Source organism: Hipposideros armiger, unplaced genomic scaffold (genome assembly GCF_001890085.2).
Source record: "Hipposideros armiger isolate ML-2016 unplaced genomic scaffold, ASM189008v1 scaffold_315, whole genome shotgun sequence".
Taxonomy (NCBI): Eukaryota; Metazoa; Chordata; class Mammalia; order Chiroptera; family Hipposideridae; genus Hipposideros; species Hipposideros armiger.
In genome coordinates, this window is record NW_017731665.1 from 1,353,773 (window position 1) to 1,372,558 (window position 18,786).

The 18,786-nt window shown below is 48.7% G+C and overlaps 1 protein-coding gene across 1 annotated transcript in view; it reads right to left on the reverse strand.

The window, feature by feature from the left end:
- Positions 1 to 13,493, reverse strand: part of LOC109392110 (ectonucleotide pyrophosphatase/phosphodiesterase family member 7-like) — a 29,383-nt gene extending 15,890 nt beyond the window's left edge. The window contains exon 1 of the mRNA XM_019660246.1: positions 13,244 to 13,493. Coding sequence (XP_019515791.1) covers positions 13,244 to 13,493 — 250 coding nt within the window. The remainder of the gene's footprint in view (positions 1 to 13,243) is intronic.
- Positions 13,494 to 18,786: the final 5,293 nt, after the last annotated feature.

Sequence of the window (18,786 nt, forward strand, 5' to 3'; positions counted from 1 at the left end):
GAGGGCAGTGTCACTGGCCCTCATATGTGGGATCCGAACCGGGGCCCTCTGGCATCCCAAGTGAGTTCTTAACCATCGCGCCACTCGGCCGGCCCCAATCTGTACTTCTTAATCCCTTCACCTTTTTCACCCTGCCCCCAACCCTCTCCTATGTATCACCTCAATAAATCTAGTACCAGTATGACACCTTACAGAGTTATTACAATATTATTGACTATATTCCTCCTCATGCTCTGCCCTATGTCCCCATGACAACTGTGTAAGAACCAATTTGTACTTCTTTATTTTTTTTATTAGTTTCAGGTGTACAAAACAATGCACTAGTTATCCTTTTCACCCCTCACAAAGTAACAATACCTGCCCGTTTTTCACTATCCCCAACCCCCCTCCCATGTGGCAACCATGTGTTCTCTGTATCTACGAGTTTTTTTCTGTTTATTTTGTTCTTTAGATTCCACATATAAGTTAAATCACATTGCATCTGTCTTTCTCTGTCTGACACTCCATTCAGCACAACACCCTCCAGGTCCATCCATGCTGCCCCAGATGGCAAGAACCCATTCCCTTCCCTGGCTGAGCAATATTCCATTGTGTATATGTACCACCTCCTCTTTACCCATTCTTTCATCGACAGACACCCAGGCTGCCTCCACGTCTTGGCCATTGTGAACAGTGCTGCAATGAACATATGGATGCACATGTCTCCTCTACATAGTATTTTGGGTTTCTTCAGATAAATACCCAGAAGTGGGGTTACTGGGTCCTTCTTTGTCTCTTGTTATAGCCTTTGTTTTAAAGTCTATTTTGTCTGATATACGTACTGCTACCCCAGTTTTTTTGTTTTATTTGTTTCCATTTTCATGAAATATCTTTCTCCATCCCTTTACTTTCCGTCTCTGTGTGTCTTTCAATCTGAAGTGATTCTCTTGTAGGAACTGCTAGTCGTTCGCACATGTTATGACTTTAACATACATGCATTAATTACAGCTGATTAACCATGACACCAAAGTCTGGGTTGACAGCAGCCCTCCCGAGGGATGGGGGGTGGGGGGAGGGCAGGCAGCCATCAAAACCTGGATCACTATGGTATCTGGAAAAGCTTGGGGGTCCAGAGCCACTGGGAGGACTTGGGAGGAGGGACCGAAGGACACAGAAATTTCCCCCTCCTGCACCTTAAGGATGCTGCTTGCTTGGGGCCCAGGGCTCAGTTATAATTCCGGTTAAGTGGACTAGCCTGGGACCGAATCATAGAATCCATTTTCCCCTCAAAGGGATGTTACTCAAGTTTCAAGCAACTCAGCTAAAACGAGCTCGGGGAGCATGACCCTTCCATTCAGTGGCACGGCTAGTCCCAGTAATTGCACGAAGGGAACTGGCTCTGTGGTATTTGGGTTATTTCCACCCTGACACTTCAATGCATGTTCCAAATCCAACCAGCAGCTGGGGACCACTAATGACCCAGCAGAGGTGCCCACTGCCCCTTTGATCCCACCTTCCTGCTGCTCCAGCTGCTTTATCCTGCCCAAGGGCCAGTTCTGGAGTATGGCCGAAGGAAGACAGAGGAGAGGAAAAGCAAAGGAATGAACAGCTGCAGGCAGCAGCATTCACGGTGTTACCGAAATTGCATTTCCTACTCTGGAGACAACCAGGGAGGGACCTGGCTGGATAAGTACGCCAAGGCGACATTGTTGACTGTGCCTGGGTTCCCAAAGCTGCAAAGGAGCAGCTGGTTTCAATGGGGTCGGAAGGTACTGCCCTCGCTGCAGTAGGATGCTGTGCAAAGAGGCCTGGACTCAGAGGCGGGACACCCACATTTGGTGTCCCCCTCCCCATCCCCCTTCCCCTCCCTTTCCTTCTCTCTCAGTTTCCCTCTTTGTAAAACAAGCCAGGTTAACGATTTCCAAGAGCCTTTCCAGCTCTGTGATTTGGAGAGTCTGTCATCCATGTCATTTCAGTATCTGGCGATGTGGGTAATTACGCAAGTTAAACAGGAAGCAGGATCAGGCCTCGTGAATGAAATGCCTGCTGCTTGTAATCATGCTTCCGTCAGGGTACAATGCACACTCCTACGCTCCGTCAGTTATGGCAAGGTGTCCGTACATTCACCCGGCCGAGCATCTCAGGTCTAGGAACGCACCCAGATAGATTCAGCTCTTTTATTTATCTCTCAGATACCGACATTTATTTCTCAAATACTTGCCGAGTGAATGTAGGAAACCACGAAGGCCAGAGTTTGGTCCGCCTTTTCCTTTCTCCCTCCCCGTCTCCAATATTTTGAGCCAAGTACTATTCTAGACTGTCTCGTGATGTTTACAGTTTAGGGGGCAGGGGAGAGCGAGAGCGTTAGAAGCAGGAAGAGCGTGTTCTGAGTCCCCGCAGTGCTCACAGGTACCTTTTCTTAGAATCCACCTACTCAGAGGCCCTGCAGAAATGCAGGTCTAGGCACCATGTTTGTACCATGTGATGTCTCCCCCCTGGATTCAATTGGTTGGTCAGAAACCCAGTTTTCTGTCTCTCTGTCTCTCTCTCCAGTCTTGAACTGACAGACTCAGTAGCTAAGCAGCTGGTGGTGGGCTCTGCTGTCTACCACGGGGGACCTTTAGTGCAAAGAGGAAGGGAGCTGGTTGCAAGTGACAGGATCAGAGATAGGAACGTCCATGGGGCTGGTAAGAAAGACCACAAGGCTTCCGAGAGCCAGAAAGACTAAGTCTCCATTCTCCAATGGCTTCTAATTTGGTTCCCACATCCATGAGTTTGCCTGTGAGAGCCTTGGGTGCAGTCCTTTTCCATCAGCTCGCGTGGATGGGTTTCTGTTTCTTACAACCGTTGTCCCCTGACAGGGCTAAGAGTAGGGCTGTGCCTCATTTATTTGGGCATCTCCGCGGCACAAAGCATAGGGCTTTCCTCTTGGGTGGCCATCAACAAGGGTTTATTGACTTTAACTGAAAAAACTCTCTCCCACTCTTCGCCTGCTTTGTAGATGGCCAGGTATGATCTGAACAAGCAGGAAACAGAACTTGATTTAGTCTAAAGTCAATTTGGAAAAAAACACTTCAGTGGGATTAAAATAAACTGTGCTACAACTTAGTAACTCAGTAAGGGCACCCGCTTGCCCCCTCCCCCCCCCACATACACACACACATACCGCCTAAACATTTGTGCTGTTCCTACCTACTAATAACTTTCAGGTGGAACAGTATATATTTGCAAATAGTTCCATTTGGGCATAGATACACTTTCATGCATTCATTTATTTAAGTAGTTTGAGGACCTACTATGTGTCACTCACTAATTCCTGCCCTATAAGCTATAAACATATCTTCACTTTCCTTCTGACTTGTGAGATCCAGTGCTTCATTAAGTTCAAATTCCCAAAACCGAAGAAGAAAATGTCTTATTAACCAGCTAGTATGAAATCAGCAAAGAAGAGCAGCTGCCAAAGCCTGTCCACTTTAAATCAACTCAGAAGCTCATTCAGATGCACAGCCAAGACACTGATGGAAACACAGCCCTTGCTGGGGCTCAAAACCACATTCACCCCAAGTCTACGCCCCAGAGTGCCACCCGTTGATAATCCACTGGACCCGTAACAAAATGATTGAAATGAAAACAGGTGGCCTAAAAAAAAAACCAAAAAAAACAGGTGGCCTAGCGCACCAACTGCAGCAACACCTTATCAACCTGTGCTGTAGAAACGAGGCTCGACCCCAACCTCAGCACCTGATCATGGCAGCCCTTTTCCGGACGGCGAAAATAAAACCCTGGCGTGCCTATTTTACTAAGCTGCTCTTGCTCGTGTGTTACATGCAAATGAGAAATGCTGACGCTGCTTCTTTTTGACATTGCTTTTTAATTATGGCCATTAATAAATCATTTTGTCCTTGCACAAGACTTGAGAATGGCCCTCAGGCAGACGCAGGATCCCTTAGGAACTAGGCCGACAGAGAATGGGCTTTCTTACCCCCCGCCTCTTCCTTTAATCTGCTGTCAGAAATGGAAACACTTTTCGTTTAAGGACCTGAGAGCAGTCGGCTGCCCTTGATTCCATGTGGGAACCCTGTTGACACACAGTTCTTGTGCCCTTGGCCTGACGCACTGACCCCTGTCACATGAACAGAATCTGTCCTCTCTTCTGCATTTTTCTCTCATTTCATTTTTCCCTCTTAACATTGTAGTGGGTTGAATGGTGCTCCCTTCTCCCCCCTCCTACCCCCAAAGATACATCCATATTCTGTGAATGTTGTCTTATTTAGAAACAGGGGCTTTGCAGAAGTCATGAAGTTAAGGATCCTGAGAGGAGATCATCCTAGATTATCTGTGTGGGCTCGGAATCCTAAGAGGAGGACGCGGGCAGGACACGGACAGGGAGACAGAGGCTGGAGTGATGCTGCCACAGTCCAAGGAATGCTGGCAGCCACCAGAAGAGGCCAGGGAGAATTCTCCCTTCGAACCTCTGGAAGGAGCACGACCCTGTTGGCACCTTGAGTTTGGACTTCTGGCCCTTAGATACTTTGTTGCTTTAAGCCACCAGCTTATGGTCCTTTGTTACAGCAGCCACAGGAAACTATTAACAGTACACTTATGCTGTCAATCTGTGGTTCCAGCTTCTGCTGTCACTCAAGGGCTTGGAATCCAGAGCAGCCATGATTTTTTGCTTGGTTGCTGTGGTGTTTTGGGTTGGCCCTTCCTCTGGTGTGATGCACGAGCCCTTAGCATCAGCGTCACCTTTGAGCTTGGTAGAAATGCAGACACTCAGGCCTCAGCCCAGACCGGCTGAACCAGAATCCATGTTTTCGCCAGATCCTCAGGGGGTTCATACACATGTTCAAGTTTGAGCAGCACTAGTAGGGGAAACTCAGAGGTGGCAATTAGGTCTTTCCTCCACCTGTGAGGATTCTACTTTCTGCATGTTAAATCAGTTGAATGTGGCAGGTAGGTTTATGTAAAAACCAAACCAAATCCTTAGGTTAGAAATACATACTGATATCTTATGGATGCAATGACATGATGTCTGGAATTTGCTTTAAAAGATTCCAGAAAGGAAGGAAAGGGTGTTGGGTGGGGACAGTAGAACAAGACTGGCCAAATGTGGGCACATTCCTGCCGCTTGGTGCTGGGCACACGGCGGTTCCCTGCACCATCGTCTCTGCTTTTTCTGCAGGCATTTTCATAATGAAAAGTTAGGAAATACCCTGGTTTCCCAGCCTTCTTTACTTTCAATTTTTCCCCCCACAAATCCATTTTTTCTCCCTTTGTATGAAATGACCGGGATTAGGGGTGGGGACATCTTTTTTTTTTTTTTTTTTGTCTCTGGTTTTCTTTGCTCTGTTTGCCTGAGTTTGGGGTTTTGTTGACTTCTAGGACTTTTCCCACAGAGAGCTGTTGCTGGGGAGCAGGATGGGAGCTGATTAAGCTTTATAGCATCTTCTAACTAGGCTTCCAACAACATCTGCTGGGCTTGTATTGTTACGGGCAGCAGGAATTTAATTCCCTTTCTGTTTCCTTCCCTCCCTTACCTCTTTCAGACTTTTTTCTCCCCCTGGCTAGAGTGTCACATGCGTGGCCATGGGCTCTCTGATTTACATATGATTTGCATATTATACAAGCAGTCCAGGCGTTCTCAAGTAGGGGGTGATTTTGCCCCTCAAGGAACATTTGGCAATGTCTGGAGCCAATTTTGGTCATCACAGCTGGGGAAGGGATGCTGCAAGTAGCTAGTGGGTCGAGGCCAGGGATGCTGCTAAACATCCTACAATGCACAGGACAGTCCCCCTAAGACAACGAATGATCTGTCCCGAAATGTCGACAGTGCCAAGGTTGAGAAACCGATTTCGTTCCAAAGGTCATCCAAGTCCATTTGGCCACACTTCCTTTGCTCCTGTCTCATGTCAAAGGTGAGGTGAATTGATGACCAATGACAACTTTTACCTCCTCTAGGCTGATTTTGGGGTCAGATGTAAGTGACTGATCATTCGTGCAAGTTGTACTCTGCACACCTCTAGGGGGCACCACCACATAGTATTTATGCCCTCCTCCCACCCCCCAGAATTGTGTTCTACACAATCTACATGACTATCAGTGGTTGCTCCAGTTTTGGGGGTGCCCTGGGAGTGGGGTTCTGGAACTGGAAGAGACTTAATTTCTGGCCAGTTGGGGCTTGAAGCCATCAAGTGTCCTCTCAAGGAAGGAGAAAATATTGAGCAGAGAGGACCTCATTTTTATTACCCTTGACCATCCCCTAGTTATGGGGTGTCTCCTTTGCACCCCGGGGCCATGTCCTTTTGACTAGATCTAACATTGTCCAATTATAATATCGTGGCTTATGCTTTTGATAGCTTCTGTCTGAAACATGTGATCACTTTTTAATTTCAGTGAGTTCCTTTGGGGGAGAAAATAGATGCTGCCACCATCAGACTTCCTCTCGACCCACCATTTGCTTGGCAGGATTTTCTTAGTTTCAGCATCATAAATTATTCTTATTGATCCTCAGTCATTTTGCAATAAACACTGAGATCGCAAAAATGCTCATTGTCATTACCAGTGATGGAGCAGTAAGTACAGGCTCCTGGAGGGAAAGAGGGAAACATGATTTCAAGTAGCAGGATGAGTGGCTAACCCTTGGAGAATGGCTTCTCATTTCGGCAAGATCTGAGGGGAATTGCGATAGGCTTCAGGGAGACGGAGGGACAGTGCTGGGAGGTGGCCCTTTGCTCATGTGGTCACTGAAGCCACTGGCAGTCCGTGCTCTGTGGGCAGCCCTGTGGATGGAGTTGTGCTATCTTGGGATTGAGTACTGGGTTGCTGGACTGCAGACCCCCATCCCCGCCCCGTCGGGCCCAGGCTGGCATGGTGGCCTCTGCAGTTTCTGCCAGTCCTTCTTCCATTGCTCCTCCCTCTGATAACAGTCCCTGATTTTCCTCTGGGGACCCACCCGCCCACCACTCGCAGTCCATATAGTTTGTGTGGGGCTTGCCACCCCTCCACCCTAACCTGGGGTGGGTGTGTGGTCCCCGCTGGGGTGTTCAGCATCATTCCACCCCCCTAGCCACTGCGACTGGTTATGAGAAGCAAACTGGCCCAATGAGAATACCCAGCACCAGAATTCTTGGGAATTTCTTTGGTCTCTCTTAGGAAAGAGAAATAGAGAGAGGAGGAGAGAGAGAGAGAGAGAGAGAGAGAGAGAGAGAGAGAGAGAGAGAGTCTTCTGACAACATAACCTGAGGACCGGGATATANAGAGAGAGAGAGAGAGAGAGAGAGAGAGAGAGAGAGAGAGAGATATTCTTCTGACAACATAACCTGAGGACCGGGATATAGTCATACTTGAAGCTATCAATTAATTGTGTGTTATAGGGCTGTTAGGGGTTGAATTGTATTCCTCCGAAAAGATATATTGAAGTCCCAAACCCCAGGACCTCCAAATGTGACCTCATTTGGAAATAGGGCCATGGCGGAGATGAGGTCATACTGGAGTAGGGTGGGTCCCTAATCTAAAGGACTGGTGTCCTTGTAAGGAGATGGCCGTGCAAGGACAGAGACATAAGGAGAACACCTTATGTGTTCTCCTGGAGGATTGGAGTGATGGGTCTACTGGCCAAGGGACACCAGTGATTGCCAGTGAGCCGCAGGAAGCTAGGAAGAGGCGAAGAAGAGTTCGGAGGGAGCGTGGCTCTGTCAACACCTTGATTTCTGACTTCCGGCCTCCAGACCTGTGAGCAGGAGATTCCTGTTGTTTGAAGCCACGCGGTGTGTGGTATTTTGTAATGGCAGCTCTAGGAAATGAATGTAAGTAGTTTCAAATGAATAATCCTCTTCTCCTCCCCCTCCTTCTCTTTCCCCATTTTCTTCCTCTTCTTCAGAGTCATCCTCCTCATCCTCCTCATTTCTGCCTAAGCTGCAGAAAGAGTCTAACACTCTGATGTGGGGAGGCCAACCTCCATGGCCACTCATTGCTCCCCTTGCATCGACCCCTGGGGCCCTGACGTGAGACTGCAATCCTGGGGGCTTTCTGGAGCTCCACTCTGGGGCGCCATCCCCTGCGACCTGGCGCTGTTAAACAAAGGCTAATGCTCACCCCCCTGGTTACCCAGAGCCCCATCAAGGACTTATTTGTTGTAGGCAGAACTCCCAGATGGCCCCCAAGATTCCTGCCTCCCCACCCCCAATATATACGTCTTATTTAATTCTCTCCCCTTGCACATGGGTGGGACCTGGGCTTGCTTCTAACCAATAGAACATGGAAAAGCTGAAGGGATTTTGCTGCTGTAACTGAGGCCCCTGATCCATTTGCTTTGAGTTCATCAAAATGGAGATTATCCAAGGTGGGCCTGACCTAATCAGGCGAGCTCTTGGAAGAGGGTCTAGAGGTGAGAGACACTCCCTTGCTGGACCAGAAGAAGCAAGCTGCTGTGAGTTCTCAGCTGCACAGAAATGACTTCTTCCAACAACCGCGTGAGCTTGGGAGGGGATCCCAGTCCAGCCGACACCTCGATTGCCACCTTGTGAGACCCTGAGCAGAGGACCAAACTCAGTCACGCTCAGACTCCTGACCTGTGGAAACTGAGAGACTCTTCTAAGTTTGTGGCACTCAGTTCCGCAGCCATAGAAAACTAATACGTCTTTCTATCTTAAGAAACTTCCAGGTGCTGTGGCCAAGCGCCCCTTTGTGTGTGTGGCATGGAGGTGGGGGTGTGTGGATGTATGGGGAGGGTGGAGAGCCAGGTGGGGAGAGGAAAACTGTCCCGGAGGAAGTCATGGCCCATCCAGTGAGGGGAGAGTTTTGGTGGACATGCAGCCTGCCCAGGGCCCAGCTTCGGGGAGCTGGAGGGAGAACACCGCCCCACAGTGAGGACTTGCTACACTCGGGAGCCTTGATCCCAAACAGAGGTCCCACTTCCCGGTCTGGCAGGTGGTGCTGGGGTGCATATACTTGGAGGAAGCATACACACTCTTTGTAAGGATGCAAACATTTTCTTGAGTGGAGAGATGGAAGGTGGTATATATTGATTAATAGCCAATTAAAAAAAAATCCTCTGTCCCTTAGGCTTTGCCTCATTCAAACAGCCAGGACTTCTGTCCTCTGTGCTTCAAGGAAGGGATGCATGGGAGAAAGTGGAGAAAGCAGAGGCTCCTTCTGGCTTTGAAGTTTCACGAACTCAGCTCCTTATGGGAGCCATGGGGGAGCATAGGTGCAGAGAAAGGTTTGGGGGGACACAGGTGAGTAAGAACAAAGCTCACTGTCTGATGCCCTGAGCTGTCAGAAAAAGGAAGCACAGAGGCAGAAGGGTCCCCAGGAAAGGGGCTCTTTGTCCTTCTCCCTGGTGGAACTAGAGAAACAGAAGCACCCCTGCCACACACAAAGATCTGTGGGATCTGGGAGCAGAAGGGACATGAGTCTGTATTGTGGGACAAGCCCTGGAGAGATGGCAAGACCCTGGAGATACATAAGTGTTTAGTTGCCACCGTTCCCACCGCCTGGCCCAATGGAGATGCTCAAACAATAATCTTTGAATGAAAGAATGCATACAGCAGCAGCCTGCTGAAAAGTCTCTCCGGGAAGACTTCCTTTACCAGCAGCAGGGAAAGCTGATGTGGGTCACATGACCCTGGCTCCAGGGTGAGGGCGGAGATACCTGCACACCTGAGCGCCCCCAGGCACGAGGAGGCCCTGCTGCTGTGGCCCTTGTGGCCCAGGGCTCTGACCCAGGCAGCTAAGTCCGCTAAACCTAGGAGGGGCTGCATGGCCTCTCTGGCTTTGCTCTCTGCCTGGAACCACCTGGCCCCGGTTCCTGGGACTCTGTCTGGGATACTTGAAGGGGTGGCCATGTGGCTTCTCAGACGTGAGCCCTTGTCAGAGCCGTACCATCTAACTTCACAGCTGAGATGTGAAGCCACTCGGCAGCGGTCCCCATCATCACCTTTGTCGCATTTTAAATCGCCCAGAGGTGTTCGTAAGAACACCAGTTAATTACTCGTTGGGCCCAGAGAACCCCTTTTATCATCGTTTGTGTCAGACCTACCCCCTGAAATCGGATGAGGTCTGCCGGTGCGGGCAGCATCAATTTTTATCCATTATTTTTTCTATTATGGATGATTCTTTTCCACATTGGAGTCAGACAGAGGTCGGCTTGAGCCCAGCTCATGAAGATGAATACCAGTGGTTTTGCTGGGTCCAAGGCGGCCTCTCTTTCATTAATATAACGTATTCATGATATATACTCGTTGCCTGGGAGCTCAGAGGATGGGCAACATTCTGAGGGGTTTGGAATGGTTACTTAATTAAGGCAAAGATGTCGGAGGGCTGTAGCGATTGAGGACCCAGTGTCCGGAGGAACCAATCAGGGCTGAGTTCCAGTTCTGCCTCTGCCCCAGGGGAGATTTGTATATTCCTTGAGCCTCAGCTGTCTCACCTGTAAAACGTAGCTGTCCTGACTTCATCATATTGAAGGATATGATGGACATTTTCATAAGCCAGGTGCTGGGGTCAAGCACTGAAGGCCGTGGTTTTTCAGCTGGGGGCACTGGGCAATGTGTGGAGACATTTTTGGTTGTCACAATGGAAGGAGGGGTTACTTCTGGTATCTTGTGGATGGAGGCTGCCCCACATCCCATAGTATGCAGGACAGCCCCCACCACAGAGAATGATGTGGTCCCAAATGTCAATAGAAAAGCCCGCTTTAAAGTTGAAACAGAGTGAATGTTCATTCACCTGCTCAATAAATCTGGTTATAAATGAGAGGGGCACCCCTATATAAAAGCACATCTAGGGGCCGGCCGAGTGGCTCAGTTGGTTAAGAGCTTGCTCAAGAGTTTGAGCTCTGAGCAACAGCGGTTCGAGTCCAGCCCGAGCTGAGCAGCCGCTGAGATGCCAACAGGTAGCAGGATGGCTCAGCTAAAAAAAAAAAAAAAAGCACATCTAGGGACATGCTTTTTCTACAGCGGGTGAATTCAAAAGATTATTCTGTGTTATAAGGCTTTGGTGGTTTTTAGCAATATGTTCACATGGTCCAAGATCTGAAAGGCACACAGGGCAGGGCGTACAGTTGCAGTCTCCCTCCTGCCCTGCCCTTGTCCAGTGTCGCAAGTGGAGGAACCAGTGTTACCAATTCCTTGTTTATGTACAGAGAAGTCCTCTATGCATCTAAAAGCAATTCTACACACACACACACACACACACACACACACACACACACACACACACACACACACACAATGTGCACGTATATATGCATGCTACACATGTTCTTTGCATCTTGCTTTTGTCTCTTCATCCACCTTGGGGATAGCTTCCTATCGGGCACCAAGACCTTCCTCGCTTTTCCTTCGAAAGGTGACAGAATATGCCATTCTCTGGATAGATTTTGTTTAGCAAAAGGTACCTTCTTTTGCAGTTACAGACACCAGTGCAGTGAATAACTTTGTACTTACATTATTTTCCACCGCACAAATAATATAACTATAGGATAAAGTCCTACTAATAAGAAAGTTTGTGCATTTGTGATGGTGCTGGAAATTGCCAAATTACCCTCCACCCGAGCCGTTCCCTTTCCAGTCCCCGTTGGCAGTGAACGTAGGAGAGGAGTTGGGGTGATTTTGTAATTTTTAAAATTTGCCCTCCCTGTTTACATTATCTCATCCTTCTGGGAATAAATAAAATGTGGGCGAGCCTTATAATACGTTGTGCCCAGTGTATTCTCAGTGCCCAGGGACCCAGCGTCTGCCTGTAGGAGGTCTTTGAAGTGAGTGTTATGAAGTTAAAACCTCAGGGAAGTGGCTTTTGCTTTCCCCAGAGCAGGGCTGTTTAGTGCCTGCTTCCTGGCGCTAATAGTCCCCAAATGACTCGCCTCTCAAGGAGTTTACATGTAGGAAAATCTCTCTCAGCAAATCTCCCTCTGAGTGGTTGTTCAGCTTTATTTGTTAAGTTTTCTGATTCGACGGCCCCTTTGAGAGTCTGATGGAAGCGATAAAACCTTCTCCCTGAGAAAAGGCACCAGCAGTGTGTGTGTCATTTCAGGGGTTCCTGGAGCTGTTTTTGAACCCCCAGGGAGGGGCTCTCAGGCTAGGGATGAGACTCATGCTGCCAGGCACCCTTCCCCGCCCCGTGACAGGGCTCTGAAGATCCTTGGCTCAGAACTGGGCAGAACCAGTTCTCTGGTTCTGGGCCTGGCTCCCAACTTCCTGGCCGAGTGACTGCTCACTCAGCCTTTCTGAGCCTTAGTTTTCTCATCTGTGGAATGGGGACAACACTACTTTGCAGTATTGTATGAGAGAGAATGAAGGCAAAGCACCCAGCACAGTGCCCATGTCGGAGAAACGGAAGCTTATTCTTATTATAGTGGAGTCCTTTGCCACTGGGCTTCTGGGACAACCATGTTCCTTCTTGTCACAGAGACCTCACACATGCTGTTCCCTCTGCCTAGCACACTTTTCCTTCCTCTTGTCGCTTGAGGTCTCTTTCACTTGCAGCTCAGCTGCCCATCTCGCCCCTTCCCCGCCTCTCCAATTTCAAATCAACTCGCTATGACCACCTCCTGGAGAAACTCTCTTCCTTCTTGGTGCCTCTCTGAGTTGTCATGAGATCTGTTAGGGTATTTGCTTGTCTAATGTCTGTCTGCCCTGGCAGACTACACGCTTGAAGTGAGCTGGGGGGACCAGCACGGGCAAGGGCCCTGGGGCAGGTGAGGCTGAGTGGAGGCACAGGCAGGGGGCCTTTGTGATCTGGAGGGGAACCTTGAGGGGAAGAGAGATGAACTGAGCAGGCCAGGGGCCAGGCTGTGGGGACCTCCCGGGACACAGGAAGACAACATTTACATTCTCTTTGAAGAGCATCAGTGTCCCTCCAACTCACCAGAATTAAGCAGGGAAGTTACTTGATCTAATTGAGTGCTTTAATCGTTAAGGTTGTATTAGTTATATAAAATCCTTTTTAATGGTTTTCTTTTAAAAAAGATCACCAGCCACCATGTGAAAGGAAGCGTGGAGGGTGGGGTGAGCCTGGGGAGCAGGGAGATCCCTTAGGAGGCTGCAGTCCTGGTCCCGATTCTGTCTGCAGCCCACGGGGTTCTAGGAACAGCCCTGAGATCCCGGGGTGTTCTAAGTCAGTGTTTCTTCCAGGAGGTGACCCCAAGTTGCCTGAGCTGCCTCGGTCTCCCCAGAGCTGACCCAGAATGGGGCCTGTCTCAGGGAATGACAGATGCTGGCGGCTTCCAGCAGCATTCACGGACTGGCTGCAGAGCGGAGCTTACCTGAGATGGTGGTGAAGTGGGATGGGGAGGTCATTGTCACAAAGGGTGGGGTGAGGTACTTGGCCTTCACGCCCTCCCGGGCCAGGCGGTCCATGTTGGGGGTGTCCACATCCTGGTCGTAGTTCCAGCGGAAGCCATCGAACGAGATCAGCAGCAGCTTGTTGAAGCCCTTCCTCCCGGGGACGGGGTGGCCGCTGACCCAGCCCAGCAGGACTGGCAGCAGCAGCCCAAGGATCCCGAGCCCCGTCATGCCGCCAGTGCCTCACACGCACACATCACAGAGCTCACGGGCCCGCTCCTGTTTTCTCCCTTTTTTATCTGCGGTCGAACAAAGTTCAAATTGATAAATTTCTGCCCCAGCTCTGCTGAGGATCAGAACACTTGGAGTGTAACGAGATGGCCTGTTTTACGTGATAAAACAGTTCTGGAAACGGTTAGAGGCGGTGGTGGCACAGCATTGTGAATGCACTTCATGCCGTGGAATTGTGCCCTTTAAAATGGCAACAATGGTCAATTTTATGTTACATGTATTTTACCCCAATAAGAAAAGTCAAACTGTGTGAAATATTTTGGACTCTTACACCCATTCCACTGTTGTGAAGATTTCGGGAACAAATGAGATTGTTGCTTTCCTTTGCTCTGTAGATCCTGTTTTTCTAGGGAGAGCAAATGAACGTTCATTATGATTATGAAAGCAGCCGGCATGGGTTAAGTGACCGTGAGGGCTGGGAACCGTATACACATTATCTCTCCCATTTAATTGCTGTTTTTTTAGAACCTAGGAAGGTTATTTGTTGAAAAGTCTCCATAAGAATTAAAAAAAAATTATTGTGGTCAAACACGCATGAGATAAAATTTACCATTTGAACCATTTGCAAGTGTACAAATTCAGTGATACTTAATATATTCACAATGCTGTGCAGCCATCACCACTTTCTAGTTCCAGAATATTTTCATCACCCACAAAGGAAACCCTGTACCCGTTAGCAGTCATTCCTCATTTTTCCCTCCCCCGCCTCCCGAGCAGCCACTAATCTGCTTTCTATCTGTTCAGATTTACCTATTTTGGACATTTCATGTAAGTGGAATCATAAGATATGTGTAGTCTTTTGTGTCTGGCTTCTCTCACTGAGTATCGTGTTTTCAAGGTTCATCCAGGTCGTAGCCTGTGTCAGTGCTTCCTGCCTTTTTATAGCTGAGTAATATTCCCTTGCGTGGATATCTACATTCTATATATCCGCTCACCAGCTGATGGACATTTGCGTTGCTTCTACCTTTGGCCATTGTGAATAATGCTGCTGTGAACACTTGTGTACAGGCTTTGCTTGAATAACTCCTGTCTTCCACTTGAATTTTGCAGTGTATCTATGAGGTAGTTTTTAACTTTTTAGCTGGGTAAACAGCTCATAGAGGCTATGGGACCACTCCAAGGTCACATAGCACAAGTGAGGTCAGGACTGTAGTTTTTAATACTTGGCTTCATGTTTGCTGGGCACAGGGATTTAAATTCCCTAAGGGGACAAATTGCTTTGAACATGCAGGAACATCTGCCCATCCACTCCACATTCATTGAGCACATACTATGTGCTAGGTGCAGGTGGCACAGAGTACAGATACAGAGGCGGCCTGTGTGTAGCTCAGTGTCCAGGTGACAAGTAAAGGGTTACATGTAATGGAAGGGTTCTGCTGGAGGTGTGTGCGGGAAGTGATGCAGGAGCATAGGGCACAGGTCCTAACCCTGAGAAGCTGGGCAGGGGAGGGCTTCCTGGAGGAGGTGGTGCTAGTTTTGTAGGCTGGGAGGAGTTAGCCTCTTGCAGGCACCTTCACTCAGCTGCTCATTCGGATATGACAGCAGTCTTCTAACATCCCCTGGCCTCTGGCCTCTTCCTGTGGCTGCGTGGATGACACCTTTGCACTTTCAGAAAGTTCTGTGAATTGCATAAAGATGTCACCAGTGGGTTTTCTGGTGACAGTCTGCCCAGGTTTCCAGGGGAAGTTTTTGGAAAGTTTTTGTCTTGACACGGTGCCCTGAAGGCTGGATATCAGACTCAGATGAGGTGACCCATTTCCCGCTTGCTGAAACTGCCTGAGAAATCTGTTCCGGGCTTTTGCTTAGGTTGAATCTTTGGGGTGAGGAGGTGGTGTGTCAGGGGAGCTCCATTTTGTATTTGCATAACTTGGCTTGTTAGCACGGTGTTTAGCTATAATTAATTAGCACCGTGTTTTGCTATATGAGGGATTTTCATAGACTTTTGTGATGAGTATGCAGCATCGTGGGTGAGAGCGTTTTGAAGCTTGCCAGGTCTGCGCTCGCACCTCGGCTCTGCTACTTACTATCCATGACGCCTTGGGGGCAAGTTCCATAACCTCTCTTTGCCTCTGTTTCCTTCTTTGTAAGAAGGAACATTGGTGTATTTCCTGAAGTTGTGAGCCTCCAATGAGGTAATGCATGTCAGCGGGAAACGCTTACTGCTCATGAGATATATGTGCTTCCCCTCACTTCCCAGCCCCCTTGTCATTTGTGGCCAATGTGCTGTGAATAGAAACCCACATCCATCACGTGCAGCCCAAAGCTTCCAAGGGCTGGTGCATAACCATCCCACTCTGATCCCCTCTGCAGTAACTGTGGAAGCCTTGTGTTGATATGGAAAATTTCTATCATTCTGGGTCTCTGAGTGACCCTGTGGAGCACAGTCCCCAGCCAACCCACGGTGGACATAGAACGTGAGAAGTCAACCTCTGTGGCCAAGCCATTGAGATTTGGGGGTTAATGTGTTACTGAAGTATAACCTCGTCTGTCCTGGCTAATTCAGCATGCTAAGCGCTTACATCGGTCCCTAGTAATGGGAAGTGCCCCACAGATGTTAGTTACTTTTAGTATGATGATAAATCGCCACTGATAGTTTCATTATCTAATCTGATGAGGCCAATGATGCTATTTTGTGCTTGGACAAATTGGACTTGGCACTCCTTCCTGCACGTGGGAGGGACGGACGATTGAGGGCCAATAAAGAAGCATGATTATCTTTAGTTTGTGTCCCTAGATACCCTGGGTGGCAGTGAACAATGTGTGCTGCTCTGACACAGCCAGGCCCACAGGAGAGCCACATACCAAGCGTGCTTTGGTCTGGAGGGAACCTTGAGTCCCTGGGGCGTGGCTTCTCCGAGGGAATACTAATACTTGTACTACCGTGTTGTCCCGAAAATAAGACCTAACTGAAAAGTAAGCCCTAGCATGATTTTCAGGGTGCTCAATATAAGCCCTACCCCAAAATAAGCCCCAGTTAAGATCGTCAGGCAGACATGACTGTGTTTGAATAAATGTAGATTTTTGTACATGAATTAATGAATAAAATACATCTTTTGGAGCAAAAATTAATATAAGACCTGGTCTTATTTTCAGGGACACACGGTAAGTGCCTTGGCTCTTTGGGAATTGTACACTAATCAGTTACAAGCCCCTTTTAGGGACAATCCACACATATCTCTGTGTTCTGAAAACACAGAAACAATAGCCAGCCATGGTGGAACAACCCTGCAAGGCCCCTGAAACAGCCCTAAAGTGCAACATTTGGTGTCATCAGCAGAGCTTAGTGGAGGTGGCTGGCGGGAGACTACTCTCATGATACTCATTGTGAGGCGTATTATGGCCACAGCATTGTGGTTTGTCTTGGTTTCTCTTGGGTGAGTTCTAGGAAGGCACAGATCCGTCATTTGTTCAGCACATTTCCTGAGCACTTTGGATGGCGTGGGGGATGAAATGTGGAGGAGAGTAAATCTCTTCCTGCCGCCATGTTTTCTAGCTGTCCTAGTGTTGAGCTGTGGGACATGCAGGCTTGATGGTCCCACAGGTCCCAAAGCATCTCCCAACAGTGCCATCCTGAGCTAGACCCTTCCTTGCAAGCCCAGTAAAGCCATCTCTGACTCTTACCCTCTTTTGCATGGCTGATATATCAGTCATGGGGAGCTGTTATGGAAGTGCAGTGAGTGTGTGAAATTTAAGATTGGTCAAAGGGGGCCTGCCGAGTGGCGTGTTGGTTAAGAGCTTGTTTGGGATGCCAGAGGGCCCCGGTTCGGATCCCACATATGAGGGCCAGTGACACTGCCCTCTACAGCTAACATGCTGAACAACAGCTCAACCTGGAGCTGGGCTGCTGTGAGTTGCCGGGACGGCGTAGGCTGCAGCCCCTGCTGCAGTGGGTTGCCATGGGCTACCGTGTGTAGCCAGCAGCCAGCGTGAGCGGCCAGCAGCTGCCGTGAGCGGCCGTTCAGAAGCCGGCGACTGATCTGCCTCGCCTGGGAAGAGCGCAATGATGGTGCCAACTTGGGCCAGTGAAGCAACGTCCTCCACAACTAGACTGAAGAACAAAAGGACAGCAACTTGTCTGTTCCCCTTCCCCCAGTTCCCCAGAGCTGTTCACATTCCCCAATTCACCAATAAAAATCTTTAAAAAAAAAGGATTGGTCAAAGAATACCTTTAAACTTTGTTAGGAAATCTAAATATTTATGACATAGGCACTGGAGTGGAGGCGGGGAAATTCCACAAACATTTTAGGAAGCATGGCAGCTGGAGGTAATGGTCAGAATTCTTGGTTGCCATGACAGAAACTCACATCTTAGTGGTGTAGGTAAGGAAAAGACCATGTTCTAGTCTAGTTTCCCCTCGAAGGAGACCCTGAAACAAGGATGGGAGTGCATGTGGTTTATCTGGGAGATGATCCCAGGGAGCACCAATAGGGGAGTGGGGAAGTGATTCAGGAAGGGCAGGAGGCCAGCACGAGGTGCTTCAGCCTTGGGTGCATGCAGCTAGAACAGGGGTTGGCAGACTTTTGAGACGGAAGAACCAATCCTGTCCCTCGAAGTTTTGTGAGACCTATAAAACAAATGAAATCACCATTATGTGAATAATATCCTTTAGAAATTTTATAAATTAAACTATGATAGTTTTATTTTCATTTTCAATTTTACTTCAGAGCCACATGTACGTATCCAAAGACCTGCATGTGGCTCGTGAGCCGCCGTTTGCCGACCCCTGAGCTAAAATGATGAGTATTAACAGGCTGTGGGTGGGGCATCTGAAGCCATTCGGCAGAAAGGCAGGGATGGAGCTGGGCTCCGGGGACCAGGGACTCACACCACCAGATTCTCCCTCTCCATCTGTGTGTCTGCCCTTTTCTGTATATCAGCTTCATTTTCTGTCACTCAGGACTGGTTTTCTCCACAAGGTGAGGAATGTGGTCACAAAAGCTCCTGTTTTTCTCACTCCACAGTTCCTATCGTCACAGAGAATGATTTTATTTTTTCAGTTCAGTTAGGACAAAAAAATCTAAGGGAAGAGCTCTGATTGGCTGGGTTTGAGTCACATGCCCATCCCTGGACCAATCAACTGTGGCTGGGGGGGCGGGGTCATGTAGGAACAAATGTAGCCCCCACTAGAGCCACATGACTGGAGTAGGAAGAGGTACAGTCTCAACAGAAGGGAGAAGTGGTAGGCTGAAAAAATAATAGATGTCTGCGAAGAAAGGAAAGGGTTAGGAGATGT